General features: G+C 42.1%; 1 protein-coding gene across 1 annotated transcript in view; it reads left to right on the top strand.

The window, feature by feature from the left end:
• PRKX (protein kinase cAMP-dependent X-linked catalytic subunit) overlaps window positions 1-16,447 on the top strand; it is an 88,730-nt gene that overhangs the window by 57,989 nt on the left and 14,294 nt on the right. Inside the window, exons 4-5 of the mRNA XM_084844267.1 lie at window positions 7,903-8,022; window positions 15,788-15,883. Coding sequence (XP_084700393.1) covers window positions 7,903-8,022; window positions 15,788-15,883 — 216 coding nt within the window. The remainder of the gene's footprint in view (window positions 1-7,902; window positions 8,023-15,787; window positions 15,884-16,447) is intronic.

The raw sequence follows: 16,447 nt of genomic DNA on the forward strand, positions 1-16,447 counted from the left end.
GAGGAATAGCCATTGACTTGGGCATCCTCTCCTCCTGCATGGGTTCTGCAAGTTTGTGTGATTTTCCAGGGAGCTGAGTGAGATGAAGTAGGAGGGAAGATGACTAAATAGCCAGTGGTGTTTGACTCATGCTGATGGCAACAGATTGGGCACCCATGTGTTTTCATTTTTAAAGGGTCTGAATGCCTCCGTGTTTACAGAAGCAAAGGTGGCTGGCCTCTCTGCTGCTCGTAAACCTGTGAAATGTCATCCAGCAGATCTCTTCCAGGTTATGAATGGCCAGACAAACCTGGCCTGTCTCTACTTAGAGGTTAAATCATCATCTGCCCATTGTGATTATTTGCCAGCTGCTTTGTAGGCTGCAGCTGCAATGCTACACAACCTCACTGAACACAGTGTGACCAACTTCAATGTGAACACGCATAGGGTTGCTCTATGAATCACTTATATGTGGCCTGGCTTGGGATTGCTGGTTGAGACATCGGCAGAAGGGTAACATTAAAAAAAAGTCTCATAACACATTTGCAGCAGTGTGAGCCTGCCATTACTACAACTGTCTGTGCTGAGTCTTGCTTGCATCTCCCCTCTCACTTGCTCAGTACTGCCACCTCCACATGGGAAAAGTTCACAAAGTTCCTTGCAGCTAGGTGCCTGAGATGGAAGCAGCATAGCCTCCCCCCATCTTGAGCACCTGGCTGATGAGCATTTTAGCTTTAGCCAGGTGGAAGCACAGGCAGGAGCAGGCCAGATCCATCTATGACAAATTTATGTGCGAAGCTCATGGTGGTGTGAAGCCTCTTATATTGCATCTGTCTCCAACAAACATAGGCTCTGGATTGAATAAATTCAATTTGATATGACCTTTTGAGTCTGTAGCTGTGTTGTAGAATATATAGGTGACATTAAATGTTTATTGGGTTTTTAATTTTCATAAGGTGCCTCAGTGACCAATTTTTGTTGAAAGGCGTGGTATAAAATAAACTGCTTTTCTAGTTGGTGAATGAAACTGGGGGAAAGCTGAATTATTTACTGACTGGGGAAATCAGTTCATCCTTAGGCGGGGAAGAATGCCAGATGTCTTCAATTCTGGACTAGTTTGGTCCTATTTAAAACAAAACAAAACAAATCAAGTCTGAATGCTATTGCAAGCTGATTTACAAACCTCATTCTTGGCGGGGGGGGGGAGTTGTTGGGCAAGTGGTTGTTTATGTGGCTTCAGCCACACCTGGATACATGAGGCAACATGAATGCCATTAGGATGCTGATGATGCATAGCTGCACATCTTGTTTTCCTATGATCTCAGTCCTGCTGTCTTGGTTACCCAGTGTCTGGCCATGGTAGTGGATTGTGTACGGGTCAGCCAATTAAATCTGAGATAATGCTGTTTGGCTGATTTAATGTTGTTTGTCAGGTCTTGTGACCTAGAGTGGTGGCTTCACTTGATACAAAATGTAGTGGCCTGCCTCCTGATGGATTGCAGAGAACACATTATCCTAGCATCTGTACTGGCTCCCTGTCATCTGCTGGTTTTAAAACCAAACAAAACATTAAGAACTGCTTGGGTCCTGCTGCCTCTCCTATGTGTGCTGCCAGTTTTTAAGATCAGTTGACAAAAATTCTCAACCATAGCAGGATGAAGATGGCCCCACATTTCCACTTGCCACCCTTGACATGGTGACATGGTGTTTAAGCACCCTCTGGGAGCCACAGCTCTTCCTATCTAGCTTAGAGCCGGGTAGGAAGTGAGGGTTTCCCCTACAGTTGTGCTGAGCTTCAGAAGGTTTGGTGCAATGATGGAGGGGATCCCCATCCCCCACCCCTCTCCAGATACTAGCTAGAGAGGAAAGTTGGGCCTGACAGTTCTAGTAGTGGGTGGCTGAGGCACTTAGAGCATCTTGATTGGCCAGCACCAAAACAAGGCCCTGCTCCTTTCCACAGCTCCAAAAGATTAGAGCTTCATAGGGGAGATGGGGATTTTCCCTAACCTCCCATGGAGGTCCAGCATGAGCTGAGGGATGAAGGCTGCACATTTACTTGGGGTTAAGCCCCACTGAACACAGTGGGACTGAGTTTTAAATGAAAGCATGGGGATTGAGCTGAAGGGGACGGATGCTGTTGTCCCCAAATTTTGGCTTGGTTACTGAGGCTAGTCAAAACTTGGTGACAACAGTCAGTATCCAATGCTACTAGTGCACTTAATCAGTTGACATAGCATTGGCATAAGCGACCTCTAGTGCTACAGCAATAGCATATGCTGGTGCTATGGGTTTCTGCAGAAAACCCGTATCACCTCTTTACACTATTGGGTAGCGCTAGAGGTCACTTAAAGTAGAGCTACATCAACTGCATAAGCAGAGCAGTAGTGTTGGATGCTGCTCAACCTCTGGAAAGCCACAGGTTTCCCATTCCTGTCTTAAGAGGCTGGGTTCAAGCTTATTTTAGTGTTAAGTATTTCAGTGATTATGCCGAGGTTTGATTTTGCTGCTACTTTTCTTGAGCTCTTAGCATGGAAGGGGACAGAAATCCAGTAAGAAAAGTTTTGTTTGAAAAAGATAATAGCATGGAGAAACAATATATCCCATTCAAAACGTTTCACACTGATTTGACTATGCACCTTTCCACAGCAGATTGTTTTTAAGTCAAAGAGATTTCTATCATGATTTGAACTGGTAAGAAAAAATGTCAATCTAAATAATAGATTTAAATCATTTCTTTCATTTTGAAATTCACATAGTTTTGAAGAAACATGTGTACTAACTCATTGCTACAGCAATGAAAACATATTGGTTTGCAGCAATAGTGAGCCTAAGTGCAAATGCGATAGTGCCCCAACTCTGAAATGCCCTCTCCAATGAGATAGGACTGGCACCGACATTACAATATTTCTAGTACCTGTTTAAATTTTTTGTATTTGCCATGATATTTTAAAGGCTTATGTTTGAGTCTAGGTGTAGTTCTAAAGTCTTTTGCTTCCCTTCAGTTTGTAATTGTTATTAAGGATATTGCTTTATTGTATTTGTGCTTTGTTTAAATAATTTTTATGCCTGTTGTACACCACCCTGGAATCTATTGGATGAATAGCAGTTTAGAAATATTTTAAATAAAGAAACCTTTGGTCAGGGAGCCTATATGCATTGAAAATTATATGCTTGGAGAAGATTCAGATTTCTGTGTAATATGCCTAAAGGTATCTCCTGGATCTTAGCATGTATCACAGTCTGCTAGTACCATGTGCAAGCTTCCATGCCATTATCATCTTTGTATATGATTACTTACTGTTATGGACTGCTGCCAAATTAGATGTAAACATTGCTTTGACACAGTCGTAGTGACCAGCTGTTCTTCCCTAGCCCTACTTATGAGAGTCTTCTAGTTGTAAGGGAAGGAAAGAAAGAGGCAGACACAAATAACAGGGATTACACTGGTTGTAACTTGTGTAAGAAACGAACATGGGAATATCATGCTAGTAATCAAGACCAGTGGGGGCTAAAACCCATCCAGTTAATAACCTGCCCATGCCAGCCAAGGGAGACAGGCATGTACAGCCAGGCAAGATGTCCCTCTGGCACAATTCAGGCAACAATGTAAACAAACCAGCTTCAATCTTTGTGAAGTAAAAAAACTCCTCAGCATATCCTAGATCAGTTGTAATCCTTAATTTGGGATCAAGTGGCAATGCCATAGAATCCCCAGTGTGCGTAGATAATATGAAAAGTACAAATCCCCTAACAAGGAGCTGCTGCCAATAATTGAAGCAGACGAGCTGTTGCCTCAAATACCCAGAGATGCTGTCTTGCCCACAAAATGGAGCCAAATTAGAATTCACACAGAGATGCCTCTGACCTCTCTTGGGGCTCCCTTTCCCTCTAGACAAGGCCAGGTATGGAGGTTGGACATGTCCTCATATGCTATCTCCTTGCCTCCCTGAATCTGAACCTCAAACATTGCACTAGGTAGTGGGCTGAATCAGGCCCTGTGAAAAGATCTCACTCTTTAAAAGGGCTAAAAAGAGGTGCTCAATAGTTTAAAATGCTAGCCCACCTGTCCCTCCCCAGGCAGTGCAGTTCCTCCCTCACTGTTTGGATTTCCCAACTAGTAGATGGTTTAGGCAGCAAGAGGGCAAATGGTGTTATTTATGCCAGTTGCCTGAGGTCTTAGAAGACTCCAAGCCAAATCTCAGGTCCCACAATAACTTGGATGATGTAGGCTGAAAACAACTTCACAGAACCCCAGCTGCCTGATCTTTTTTTTTCTTGTTCTTTTTTTGTTAAACTTTTTATTTGCAACACAATGGTAACAACAGACAAAATAAAAGGGGAAAAATCATTTCATGAAACATATCAATATACAGTAATCATTAACATCTCCCTTGATATAGGAAAAAGAAAAAAAGAAAAAACCCACAAGGGGGGAGTGGGAGTGGGAGGGGAAGGGTTAACATTTCCATTTGAAGTATATACCATATAAGCAGCCCGTATATCTAAATAAGCATCCATGCAGCTTTGACGATTGTACGCTCAAATGTAGCGAGCATTCAGTCCACTGAGTGATATCGTTAGTGGGTGTTTTTCCTTCCAACTTCGAGTTGAAGTCTTTGTTCTTTCCTCTCAGTAGCCTCTCCCCTCCTGGCAGGCTCAGTCATGGTGAAGGGCAGGGGAGTGCTTTTCCGTCATTTTTCACAAAGCAGAATTGACTATGGGCTTGCCAGCATCTAGTAGCACTTTGCACCAGGTGGAACAGGTAACAGGGGGTAGGGGGAGAGCACAAGGACAACCTGGCACTGCTAACATATGGTAGATACGATGATTAACAGTGACCATGTTGCAGGATCATTTTTGCCTTTCTTTAAATCTGTACAGCCACCCAGGCAAACATAACTTTCAATAGTGCCTCAGTAGATTCCCACATGTCTCCAGTTACAGTATTACAGGTTAATCACATGGTGATTTAAGTCAGCTTTAACTGTGTATTAATCTTGGATAAACTCCTACAGACAAGCTTGGAATGGTGGAATGCATTATGCTCTGAAACCTATAACCTTCCTTCTTCCCCTTTTCAGTCTGTAAAGCTTGCTGACTGGTGCCTAACATATAAGTGAGTTTTAAATCCCAGGCTGTTTCTTGCTTAAAACAATTATTTTAAAGGAAGTAGCTGTTGGTCATTGAGTACTTTTGCAACCAGAAATGTTTTTGTGCAGTTCCTATACATATGTTTAATATCTAAAAAGCTTTTTTTAAAAAAAACAACCCATCTTGTGTTTAGGGAGAATATTTCACCAACCACACTGTGAGTCAGTTCCAATGACCACCTTACAATGTACCAAGTCTCCATATGCAGTGGCGTAAAGTGGCTTCCACTTGGCAGCTGTAATCAGTAGATCAGGTCTTGGAGATGGTAGATTTGAATGACTATAGTTTTTGTTAAAGCATCCTTACTCAGTGCACAAACATGAGTGCTGCTAAGATCTCATGTTTCAAATGTTCAGTGTGTGTATCTTCATGTTGAAGGGTGCAATTACATTCAAAACTGATAAATAGGAGTTGACATTGTGGCTTAAAAAATATAGGCTTGATCATCATCCTTGCTGCTAGATGGCACTAGAGTACAGGATTTTGGTTACAAAGACATACCAAAACAAAATATTTTCCCCAAAGTTAAAAATTATGTCTCAAGTTTCAGGAAACAAAAATTAAACAGCTAGCTTCTTAGGTTATTTTCCTTGTTGAATGTGTGTTGACTTCTGTTTGACAACAAATCTTAAAAGTTTTTTGTTTACTTCAAACACTGTGAACCTTTGAAATTAAAACGCAACTGTAGTGCTGCCATCTCAGCTCCTGCAATGTGAGGATGACAGTGCTTAGACAACTTAACCATATTTCTCTCATAACTAAACTTAAAAGGAAATGAGGATATTTGGTTCATATTAGTAACTGTTATCTGATAGTAATTGGAGAAACACATACCCTGGACCTTAAGTCTTTGCATCAGAGTATTTGCATGCAATGCGTCTTGCCGCACATGTCCAAGCACAGTTCTTGGCAATTGGATCTGCATGTGTTATATACTTTGGTTGCAACTAGTGTGAGACACCACACTGTAAACAAGTGTCACAAGTGTTATGCTATTTTGGGAATAGCATATTTGAAATGGAGTGGATTGTGCATGGGGAGTGGTATGACATTCTGATACCAATAAAATCTAATTTTCATTTAACACTGACACTTTCTTGAGGAAAACTTTTTGGGGCTTCATCCTAAGTTATACAGATCATTAAAATAGAGGGTACAGGGAGAACTAGCACAAAAGGATCTCTCCATACTGGGGGAATGAGTGATAAAATGGCAAATGTGGTTCAGTATAATCAAGTGTTAAAGTGATGCTCATCTTGGGGGTGTAATGGATAGCTTAATGAACATTTTGACCCCGTGTGTGGCTGCTGGGAAAAGGCAAATTCCATGTTGGGGATCATTAGGAAATCATTGAGGGCTTCCCATAGGCATCTGGTAGACTACAGTGGGAACAGAATGCTGGACTAGATAAGCCTTTGGTCTGATCCAGCAAGGCTGTTCTTATATAAAGAACCTTTACATAGCCTGAAGGTCATTTGGGTTGGGGAGCTTCCTGGAGATTGGTGTAAAAGTTCAGGTATTTCTCAGATCCGTATTTCCAAGTTTGACCACAGTTTCCTGTAACCTTAAAATGACATTAGAATCCTCCTCGTTTGCACAGCTGACCTGGACAAAACAAAGTAAGTTCAATGTAAAATTAACAGAGAGTTGCTTACAAATTTTATGTGATTGGCTTAGCTATTCAGTAGAGGAGTCTCCGTCATTGAACATACACACGTGCCTACAATAGGGGTAGGGAGAAGTTAGATCAGGATCTACTGGTAGATCTCTGGGTGATTTGCAGTAGACAGACAAAGATTTCTGATTCCCAGTTGTTTATCAATGGCAGGCAACAAAATGATTCCCCTGAGTCCTAAATTATACTGCTGAAATGAAGGGGTAACCAGGAGTAGATTTTTGCATGGAAGCGTTGTGCACTCCATTCAGTTCTGGTACTCAAAATAAATTCCTGGGTTCGAAATGTTTCAATTCTAGAGCTCTGTTGAAGCATTATGTATCTGTGTAGAGTAAACACATGAGAAGGGGGAGTGCTGTAGCCCTGTTCCATCTTCACATCTTTCCATCACCCCGTACTCCTGAGGGGTGACTTTCTGAAGAGTCACCCCTCAGAGCCTCTATCTGTGAATGCCTCCATGGGATTGAGAATGCTGGAAAAGTGGGGTACTTTACTTTCCCTATTCCATACAAGTATGTCAATAGCCTGGAAATCACATTGTATTCAATGATATGGGGACACAAGGTCCAAATACAGGATTGGTAAAGGCTTGTTGGCTTTTTTGAAATCCTTTAGATGAAACCAATGCAGTTTGGGGCTGGGTGGATTGTTGTTATCTCCGGGCTTATTACCAAGCAATTTGTGACCATAGAAAGTTAAATCTGTAGGTGGAGATTTGTGCCTCCTTCTGCAGATAATAGAGTGGGTCCTTTAAAGTCAGTGCTTGTCTTAATCTGTGATAACAAATGTTTATTTGCCAGTTGTAATTCAAAGTCCCATGCATCCAGGAGCTTCCAATTCTCTTATAGTAAAGGGAATCATATTTTCATGCACTAAGCATTCCTCTCACCCTTTTACAAGAGATCAGAGCAAGACCTACGTGTACTGGAGTGCTATCATGTGATTGTAATGTTCATAAATATTTAAACTTACTGAGCTATTTCTGCTCATTATCATTCCCTGTATACCTTGGAATTAGCCCTGTTTCTATGGAAACCTAATCTTTAACCAATGGGAAACTTAATTCTAGTTTCATGTTCCATATTATTTTTTCTTAGGACATGGACACTGTGTGGGACCCCGGAGTACCTTGCCCCAGAAGTCATACAGAGTAAAGGTCATGGAAGAGCTGTGGACTGGTGGGCCCTGGGCATTCTGATATTTGAGATGTTGTCTGGGTAAGTTCTTGGGCAATGTGGAATTAAATGAAGTACAAATGTTCTGCCTTCTCTCACAAATATGGAAAATCTAATTCCGTAACTTAATTGTCTCAAAATATTCCTATCATGTAGAAAAACAATTTTGGAGACAGAGAATGAGACTGTTCTGTACAATATCAAAACACTTAACCATGCAGTATGCCTGTCTTCTAAATATGAGAAAAGGTTATAAACCTTAGCTTTCTTGTGTGAAAATGATATCCTTTCAACATTCGCTCAGCCCCATGGGAGTGTAGATCCATGAGTGGCTCCCATGCAGCATCTAAATCACCCAGTCATGTAGTTGGGGCTGATTGTGTGGGTCTTTCCTATAGAATTGGTACCTCTTTCTGAGCAAGGTGTCATTAGGAAAGGTCCATGCAATCAGCCCCCTCCCATGTGGTTGAGCCATTTAGATAACAGCCCCAACCGCATAGTAGACAGTCATGGATAAGTGGGAAAATATTTCAATGGGGAGAACGCTTCAATATTCCTAAGATAATTCCTTGCTCAACAGCTCAATTGTTTCCGTAGCATGTCTTTTGCTGTAATTTTCAAGCACTGTTTGTAAGTGTTCTTCAGTAGAGTTCAGTTTCGTTTTGTATTGTTTTTGTATTACCTCTTAAACTATTTGTTTGAAAAATAAATCTTCAAGAGGCTCCGAAGTTTGCCGTAAAACCTTTATTTAGTCAGGAATGTTTCCTGTGAACAAAACCTGTTTTGAAGAAAAGAAGGTGGGGGGGACCCATATTTTGTTCTCAATTTGCCTGCGTCTAGATTTTCAGTGGAGGAATTTGTCATGTCCATCAACCTAGAAAGAGATGACTGGGCTTACAAGGAGTGTTTTGCCCAAGCTGTGAAAGCTGTACTCAGATTTGTTCTTAGTTGTGAATCATGTTTCTGCTACTGGACATACAGTGATGCCCCACCACTATCCCACCCAGGCTATGGAGGGAAGACTGGGTGCAGTGGAATATGAAGGTACATCTGATGTTTATATTGGGATATTTATCATGTTAATTAAGCAACAGAAATTTGCTAGTTGTTTTTGTTGGACCTTCTTGTTGAGTGTGGCACCAGTTTTTAACTTAAAACTGACTTTTGTAGTGTGTGTGTGTGTGTGTGTGTGAGAGAGAGAGAGAGGGAGGGAGGGAGGGAGGGTGGCGGGTGGGATTAGAATTCAGTATCCCATAAACCCAAGAATATTTTTACTTCACTAGATGGCAGCATCCTCAGAATAATATATAAATGATTTAATTTGCTTTGCGGGTTTTCTTAAAGATAAATTCTGCAAGTAAATGTAAACCCCAAATCTGTTTGTTTTTAAACTGAGATTTGCAACTGAATGAGTTTCCTATTGTCTTCTTGACAATTGGCAAGAATATGAGTAGTTGCTTATGTATCTACCAAAACTCAGAAGCACATTCTTTATCTTATCCTCTCTCTGGTTAATTGTGTATGCTTGCACAATAAAACAGAATATATCAGTTCTTCCATAGCTGAGTAAATGCCACTGCAAAAGGAGAAATATTGAATCAAGTCATTATTGTAGCAGCTTTACAAAACTTTTGGCTTTTAAGTATTCCACAGCATCATCTCATATCTGCTGTTTTAATTCCTTGTTTTCTTTTTGTGTGTGACTTATTTGTAAACACTTTAAAATATTTTTATTGCACAATGGCATAGAAATCATCAAAATTAATATATAAATAAATCTCCCCAATAGTATCAAGGATTTTCTACCACAGAAAACTGTTTACCACTTCACAGGCCTCTTTAAACCACGTATGGGTAACCCGCCTCTGTGGCTGCTTACGCCCCCACTAGATTTGGCTGCAGTTGTGCTGGAGAAGATGGCATGTGGGAGAGTCATCCCAACATGCCATATTCCCTATTTAGATGGTGTGCCTCCCCACCCTGCTCTACCATCCATCTTATTGGCATGGTGGGGGAGGCACAGTGTGATCTCAGCATATAGGAAGGGGAGGGTTAAACTGATGCTGTGCCAAAAATTTCTCCCACTTTTTTTTACCATTCTCGTTCAATTCGATAGCAAAGAAATTGCTTTCAAAAATAAATTCAAAGGAGAAGAAATTTTGGAGAAATTCTCATGGGTTGGATTCAGGGTTCGTGGGCCAACCTGACTAATGAGGTGGGTGAAGAATGTGTGCAAGTGTCCTGTCTTTCATTGTGCAATAATCTCTCTGGCACCCTGTAGCCTCCTTGGCTTCCCGCACTTCCTCCCCCACCCCCCAGGATATGAAGGAATTCCTCTCATAGGGCTTTTTCAGATCAGGAAGTGCAGGCAGCCTGGGAGGCTGCAGAGCATTAAAGAGGTGTGTAATAGAACAAAACACACACAAACAGTACCATTGGCCACCTCAGTGATTAGGTATGATCAAAAACACCATCAGAATACATTCAAAATCAATTATTGAACACCCTGAGACTGAGGCAGAAAAATGGAAACCTCTTTCACAGGGGAAGAAAACCTTCAGTAAACTGGAGATCAGATTTCGGCACAGTACTAGCTCAGCATCTTCCCTGGAGTTGAACACAACACTATCTCCCTTCACATCTGCTACAGAGCTTGCAGGGATGATGTGGTATTATTAGCAGCCGCATTAGAGACAAGATGTATCCACAATCACACACACACAGACGTTCAACATTTTGGAAGACTCTGGGGAAGGTGCTGAACCCTGTAGGATGACAACTAGAGCTGAGACAATATTTCTCAGAAAAGTCCTGAGATTGTGCTTTTCTTACCTCCCTAGAAATAAAAGGCAACTCTGAAGAATTTTCACTAATTTTTCTTCACCAATATTTTTTGTGGTGGCTGCATTTCCTACCCCCACCCCAACCTCCATGCCCTGGAATGATGCTAGGGTATGGGGTACTGTGGAGAATGGGGACCAGGCTACCAACACAGTTGATGCTGTTCACACATGCAGTGGCAGTGCAAAAAATCAAAAAGCCCTTAGGGGGGAAAAATAGAGAAGCTGTGCTTCAACCCTTTCCAATGGCGAGCCCTACCTGTGAGAAATTGTTGGAAATTTCTCCTCCCACTGAAGAAATTCAGTGAAATTGTCCCAACAATTTCTCTGACCACAAATAAAGTAGAGAATTTTGAGAGGCCCTTTCACATCTCTAGTTTAAACCTGCCTATCCCCATACACTGAGATGGGGAAGGGCTGGGGAAAGTGTGTGTGTGTGTGTGTGTGTGTGTGTGTGTGTGTAAGTAAGGGGCATGTTGCCCTTGGCCATTCCCAATGCTAGCTCATGACCCACCCAGAATCGCCTTTGGCTATGTCTTCCACCTGCACGTGCCCCCTGACCCATCACACATTGCCACATGCAGCCCTTGGAGACAAAAAGATTGCCTTGCTCTATACGGAGGGCAAATATTCGTAAAAACGTACAGAGACTATCTGCTTTCTCCTTCTCCTCCTCCTCCTTCTTTTACAACTGGGTTTGTAGCAAACAGTCATTCGGTATTCTTTATCAGCATAAAGAGAAATTCTGCATGCCACCACCGACATGCTTCGCTGCTCAGATCCCTGAGCTACTTCCTTTCGTCTGATGTAAAAGTAGTGATAAACTAGTGTAAATTTAATGTTTCTACACTTGCAAAAAGCAGCTTGTTAAGTTGATACTGAGGTAAAATGGATCCCAGTGAAGTCACAGCATTGGATGTTAATGGAAGTTAATAGGACTTCCATTAACATCCAATGCTGTGACTTCCCTGGGATCCATTTTCATCACTTGTCATGATTTTGGTGGGACGTAACTTCACCTAAGTCTGGATCCAACTCATTTTTGTTTTTAAAGATGAGGTGCAGTTGACAATGACTCCAGTTGAATCAAAAAAATTATTTAGTATTATTGTATAATATCACAATGGTACTACTATACATAATATGTGCTCTGTAATGATCCTCTGTTCTCCAGTCCCTGTGAACTTTCACTGATCCCCAGTACCTTTTCATGCATTTTTCTCCCTTCACCTTGTCTCCTTAACTAATAAGGTACTTCTAATGAATAACTGTGTCCTGAGTGGATACATAAAATTTCACTCCAGCACTTTAATATTCAAGGGAGAGATTGTCTTAAAAATAAGCAAGCCAAAAGGGAAGTTTAGCTGAAGGCATTGCTTCACTCAACCAACTACAAACAATGAACTTTCAGAAATCAGGGCAAAGCTCTGGACTTGTATATTAGTAGTCCTGGCTATATTCAGTATGTTTCGAATAGAATCATATGCTTTAATCATCAATCTAAAATTGAGAGCCTGGGAACATAAGACTAAATTGATGGACTGTGGTCTTAGTTTGAATTATTTTTACTGTCTTTGTCTTTCTTGTAGAACCCTCTTTAAAAAGATAAAAAGAAAACTGACCAACATGTGGTCTGGTACTATCAAAGTACTTCCTGCAGAAACATTCCTATGAAACTGTTATAAAAATCAGCTAGATAAGTTTTTAAAGATAGAAGAATTTCCTAAGAAGAATTTTTCACACACACACGCGTGCACACACAAGATGTTGCTTGACAAAACATGCATTCAACATATATTGTACCAAAGGCTTTTAAAAAGCTGGTTCAAGCCATATCTTACTATGAATTATGTTTAATAAATCTGAAATGCTTGTTTAACGGAAGCTTTTATTAAAGAGAATTCCACTTCTGCTTTGACTCACATGTCTCAGTGCTGCAGTCAGCAGATTGCACATTACAAAACCAAGTCCTAAACTCCAGCTGTGTTTGTTTGATACCAAACTTGTATGACAAAGGAAACCATCACTTAAATGAAGGGCAGACCAGAGGGACTTGTTAATATTTGAAGAACTTTTTTTTTAAGCTCACATGGTTGCATCAGAATGTTTCAATATGTGACAGCAAGAGCTTTGCACATCATGATCTGGAGTGAACTATGAACTGGAAGAATGCCTTCCAATAATCATGTTTGTGCATGCAGGCAGGTGCTGGGGGTCATATTTGGGACCAAAACCATGAAGACATAGTAGCATTCCTCATCCTGTAGTTCATAATTTGCTCTACCTGTTTTATGAAAGAGACCTTTAATCAAATCCGGCAGCTTGTTTCAAGCAATCTAGTCCTACTCAATTACCCCATTATGTATTTGTGGAAAACGGGCATGTCGTAAGTGGATGAGAACTCTCTAGTGCCTAATATCCTATTGACCCTAAATCGGGGTGCACATCCAGTGTTAGTGGTGTCAGGATTCCTTTTGTCCCCACTGAACTTCAAATGCCAAATCACACACAGACAAGAGGATTCAGTCTATAGCTTTTAATCCATTACCTCAAAGGGTCATAGAGATGCAAATTCTCAGTGACTCTCAGTCTTCAAGGAAATGGCTTCAGGGGGTTCAAAAGGTGGCTATGAAAGTTGCCCACCATTTGAAAGGAAGTCGGTCTTACTAGCCTAACTTAAGGGGAGGGGGAGCTCTCTCTCTCATGAGGCTTCTAAGCGCCGCTGTTCATGCAGGGCCAATCAGGTAGACCTTCTAAGTTCCACCCTGGCCATCTCCCTCTTGGCTCTGCGTCTGCGCCTTGCATCTATTAATTCAGATTCCCCAAACCCCGCCTCTCCCTGTTTGCTGTCTCTCATTGGGGGGGGGGGGTGAAGAGGGACCTTCCCCCTCCAGCTGGACCTTTGAAACCTGAGGAGCCTGCCTAGCCATGTCTGGAACTGCCTGGGAACATACCTCCCCAATGTCTGGTGGTTCTTCTTCAGAATCTGAACTGCTCTCCCACTCCCTGTGCTCAGAAGCGCTCCTGACAGCTGGGGGCCCTGGGGGCCACACAGGTGTATGCGTGCACACACACATGCACGCGCGCACACACTGGGGTGGAAGAGGCTTTAACCTTGACCCATCTCAGTGATCCTGCCACAAGATTGTATTTTTAAATTGCTATCCCTCCACCATTCACTCCAATTAGACAATGTAAAATAATTCTGAAAAACTCGTGCTTCCCCCAAACCCCCACTTTTCTCTGCCTCCTGGCAGCAACAGCAGAAACAGCTGACAGAGAGCAAAGAGTCAGAGAACCCTCTATGTGTTGCTTGAGGGACCAGTTGTTCACCCTTGCCCTAAATAATGGAGGAGGAAGAGCAAGTTGGTAAGGAAGGTGGGATAGTATCATCTCTAACTGGAGATGCCACACAAACATTTAACACCTCACTGGATTTCTGTGATAAGAGTATGGCTATTTTATACTGGAAGTATTTATACCTGTGGTAAGTTCTCAGAAGTAACCACGTTAGAATGTTAACTTGACATATATCTCTGGACATTTGACTGTACAAATGTGACCCAGTCAGCCACTGAATAACATTTTTTCATGGTCACAAACATCACTCCCTCCTTACCTCCCTTCTCTGTGTCCAGATCAAAGAATGTTGTTAACTTGCTCTGGCATAAGGCATTGTGCTGTCTGGGGCGGAACAAACAAATTGCATCTCCCACCGCCACTTTTGTTTTCTTTTTCTCTCTGACAGCAGCATGGCTGTTGCCTGAAAACAAGCAGCTGGAACATAGAGAGTGGCAGTGACTTGTCAGCCCACCTTGTACATTTAATGAGACCTCTACCATCGTGCTGCACCATGTCGGGCAGTGGAACCTCACAGTTACTCCAGTGCTGGAAGCTCTAATAGCCTCAGGCACATCTTAATTTTGCAAGGGGCAATTGCTTTCTGGCTAGCCGTCTTCCCTGCTCATACGTGCAGCATGTGCACGTATGCAATGGAGGAAAAATTAGCATTTGATTTTTTTTTAAACCCGTTTGGTTTCTTGATCACTTTCTTTTCTGCCCTCTGAAGAATCATTAGAGTGGTTATGGGTAAAGGGAGATATCGCATTGGGAGAAGGGCTAGCCATGTTAGGGGAACATGGCCCAAACAGTTAATGACTGTGCCATGTTCTGGCTTTCCCCCCACGCACAGGTTTGGTGGTTGCCCTATCAGCCTGCCGTCAGGACTCCGGATGCTGCTCTTAAATGTCAGATCAATTCAAAACAAGACCTCCTCCCTCATACATGACTTAATAGTGGATGAGGCGGCCTATCTGGCATGCATAACCAAGACCCGGTTGGGTGAGCAGGGAGGAGTTAGTCTCTCTAGCTGGGCCTACCAGGGCACTCGGTTCAGCATTAGGGTAGACTTGAGGGCTGGGGAGTGGGGATTGCTGTGGTCTGTAGGAATTCCATCTCCCTCTGCAGGCTCCCTGTCCATCTGACTACTGATGTGGAGTGTGTGCACCTTGTGTTGGGCCAGCGGGATGAACTGCGGATCCTGTTGGTGTACCACCCACCCCACTGCTCAACAGTCTCTCTGTCTGAGCTGATGGAGATGGTTTCAGGTGTGCTGTTGAAGTCCTCCCAGACTGTTGGTTCTGGGGTATGTCAACATTCATGCTGAGGGCACCTTGTCCAGACCGGCTCAGGATTTCACAGTCTCCATGACAGCCATGGGACTACACCGTCTGAGGCCCACTGTAATACTTTGCTAGGCACTAACAGGATGCATCGCATGCATCCACTGGGAATTAGACACCAGTGTTACAGCAGGTGAATAATTGTAACCTAGCATTTTCATAGCAGATAGTAGGTTAATGTTTTTACTATATGGTAGGTTAATGCTTTTATTATATGTTCTGTGTACACTTTTCAGATTTTCTAAACTTATATCTGTGTGGTGTTGTGTGTGTTCCCCCAAATAGGTTTCCTCCATTCTTTGATGACAACCCATTTGGAATATATCAGAAGATTCTTGCTGGTAAAATAGATTTCCCCAGACATTTGGATTTATATGTAAAGTAAGTGCATTGACGTTAGTCATGGACTTATTTTCTTTAGGTTCTGCTTCAGCATTAAGTACAAACCATACCACAGTGCATGAAATCATGTGTCAAATGTAGCCGCTGTTCAGTGGTGCAGTATGCACTAGCTTTTTATGCATTCTGCAGAGATTTCTCTCCTCCACCCCTTTTTAGAGTGTTACTTAAGAGTTACACCAGGCAGTGTCTTTTTTTACAGGCTTCTATATCTATTAGGAAGAAGTGGTTATTGATAATATGTAATAGCTTCTTGCATGTTGGCGTTGTATATCCCCAAAAGCAGATATAAAATTTTCCAGTAAAGATCTGAATCACTGTTGTGAAACTGGCTTAACTGTGTGTTACGTTCCTCATTTAAACCCAGATATCTCTGTAAGCAGTGAAGGAAAGATCAGAATAAATGGTGAAATTTATATACATGTTATCTGCAAGTGGCTTAATTGCACATGAGCTCACTTATCCAGTTGCTACTTTCTTTCCCCCGACCCCATCCTGTGGATAGACTGCAATTTATCAAATCTGCTGCCTATTTTGTAATGTTTA

The sequence above is a fragment of the Heloderma suspectum genome, chromosome 3 (assembly GCF_057233095.1).
Source record: "Heloderma suspectum isolate Gila_16-S chromosome 3, 16-S_ref, whole genome shotgun sequence".
NCBI lineage: Eukaryota > Metazoa > Chordata > Lepidosauria > Squamata > Helodermatidae > Heloderma > Heloderma suspectum.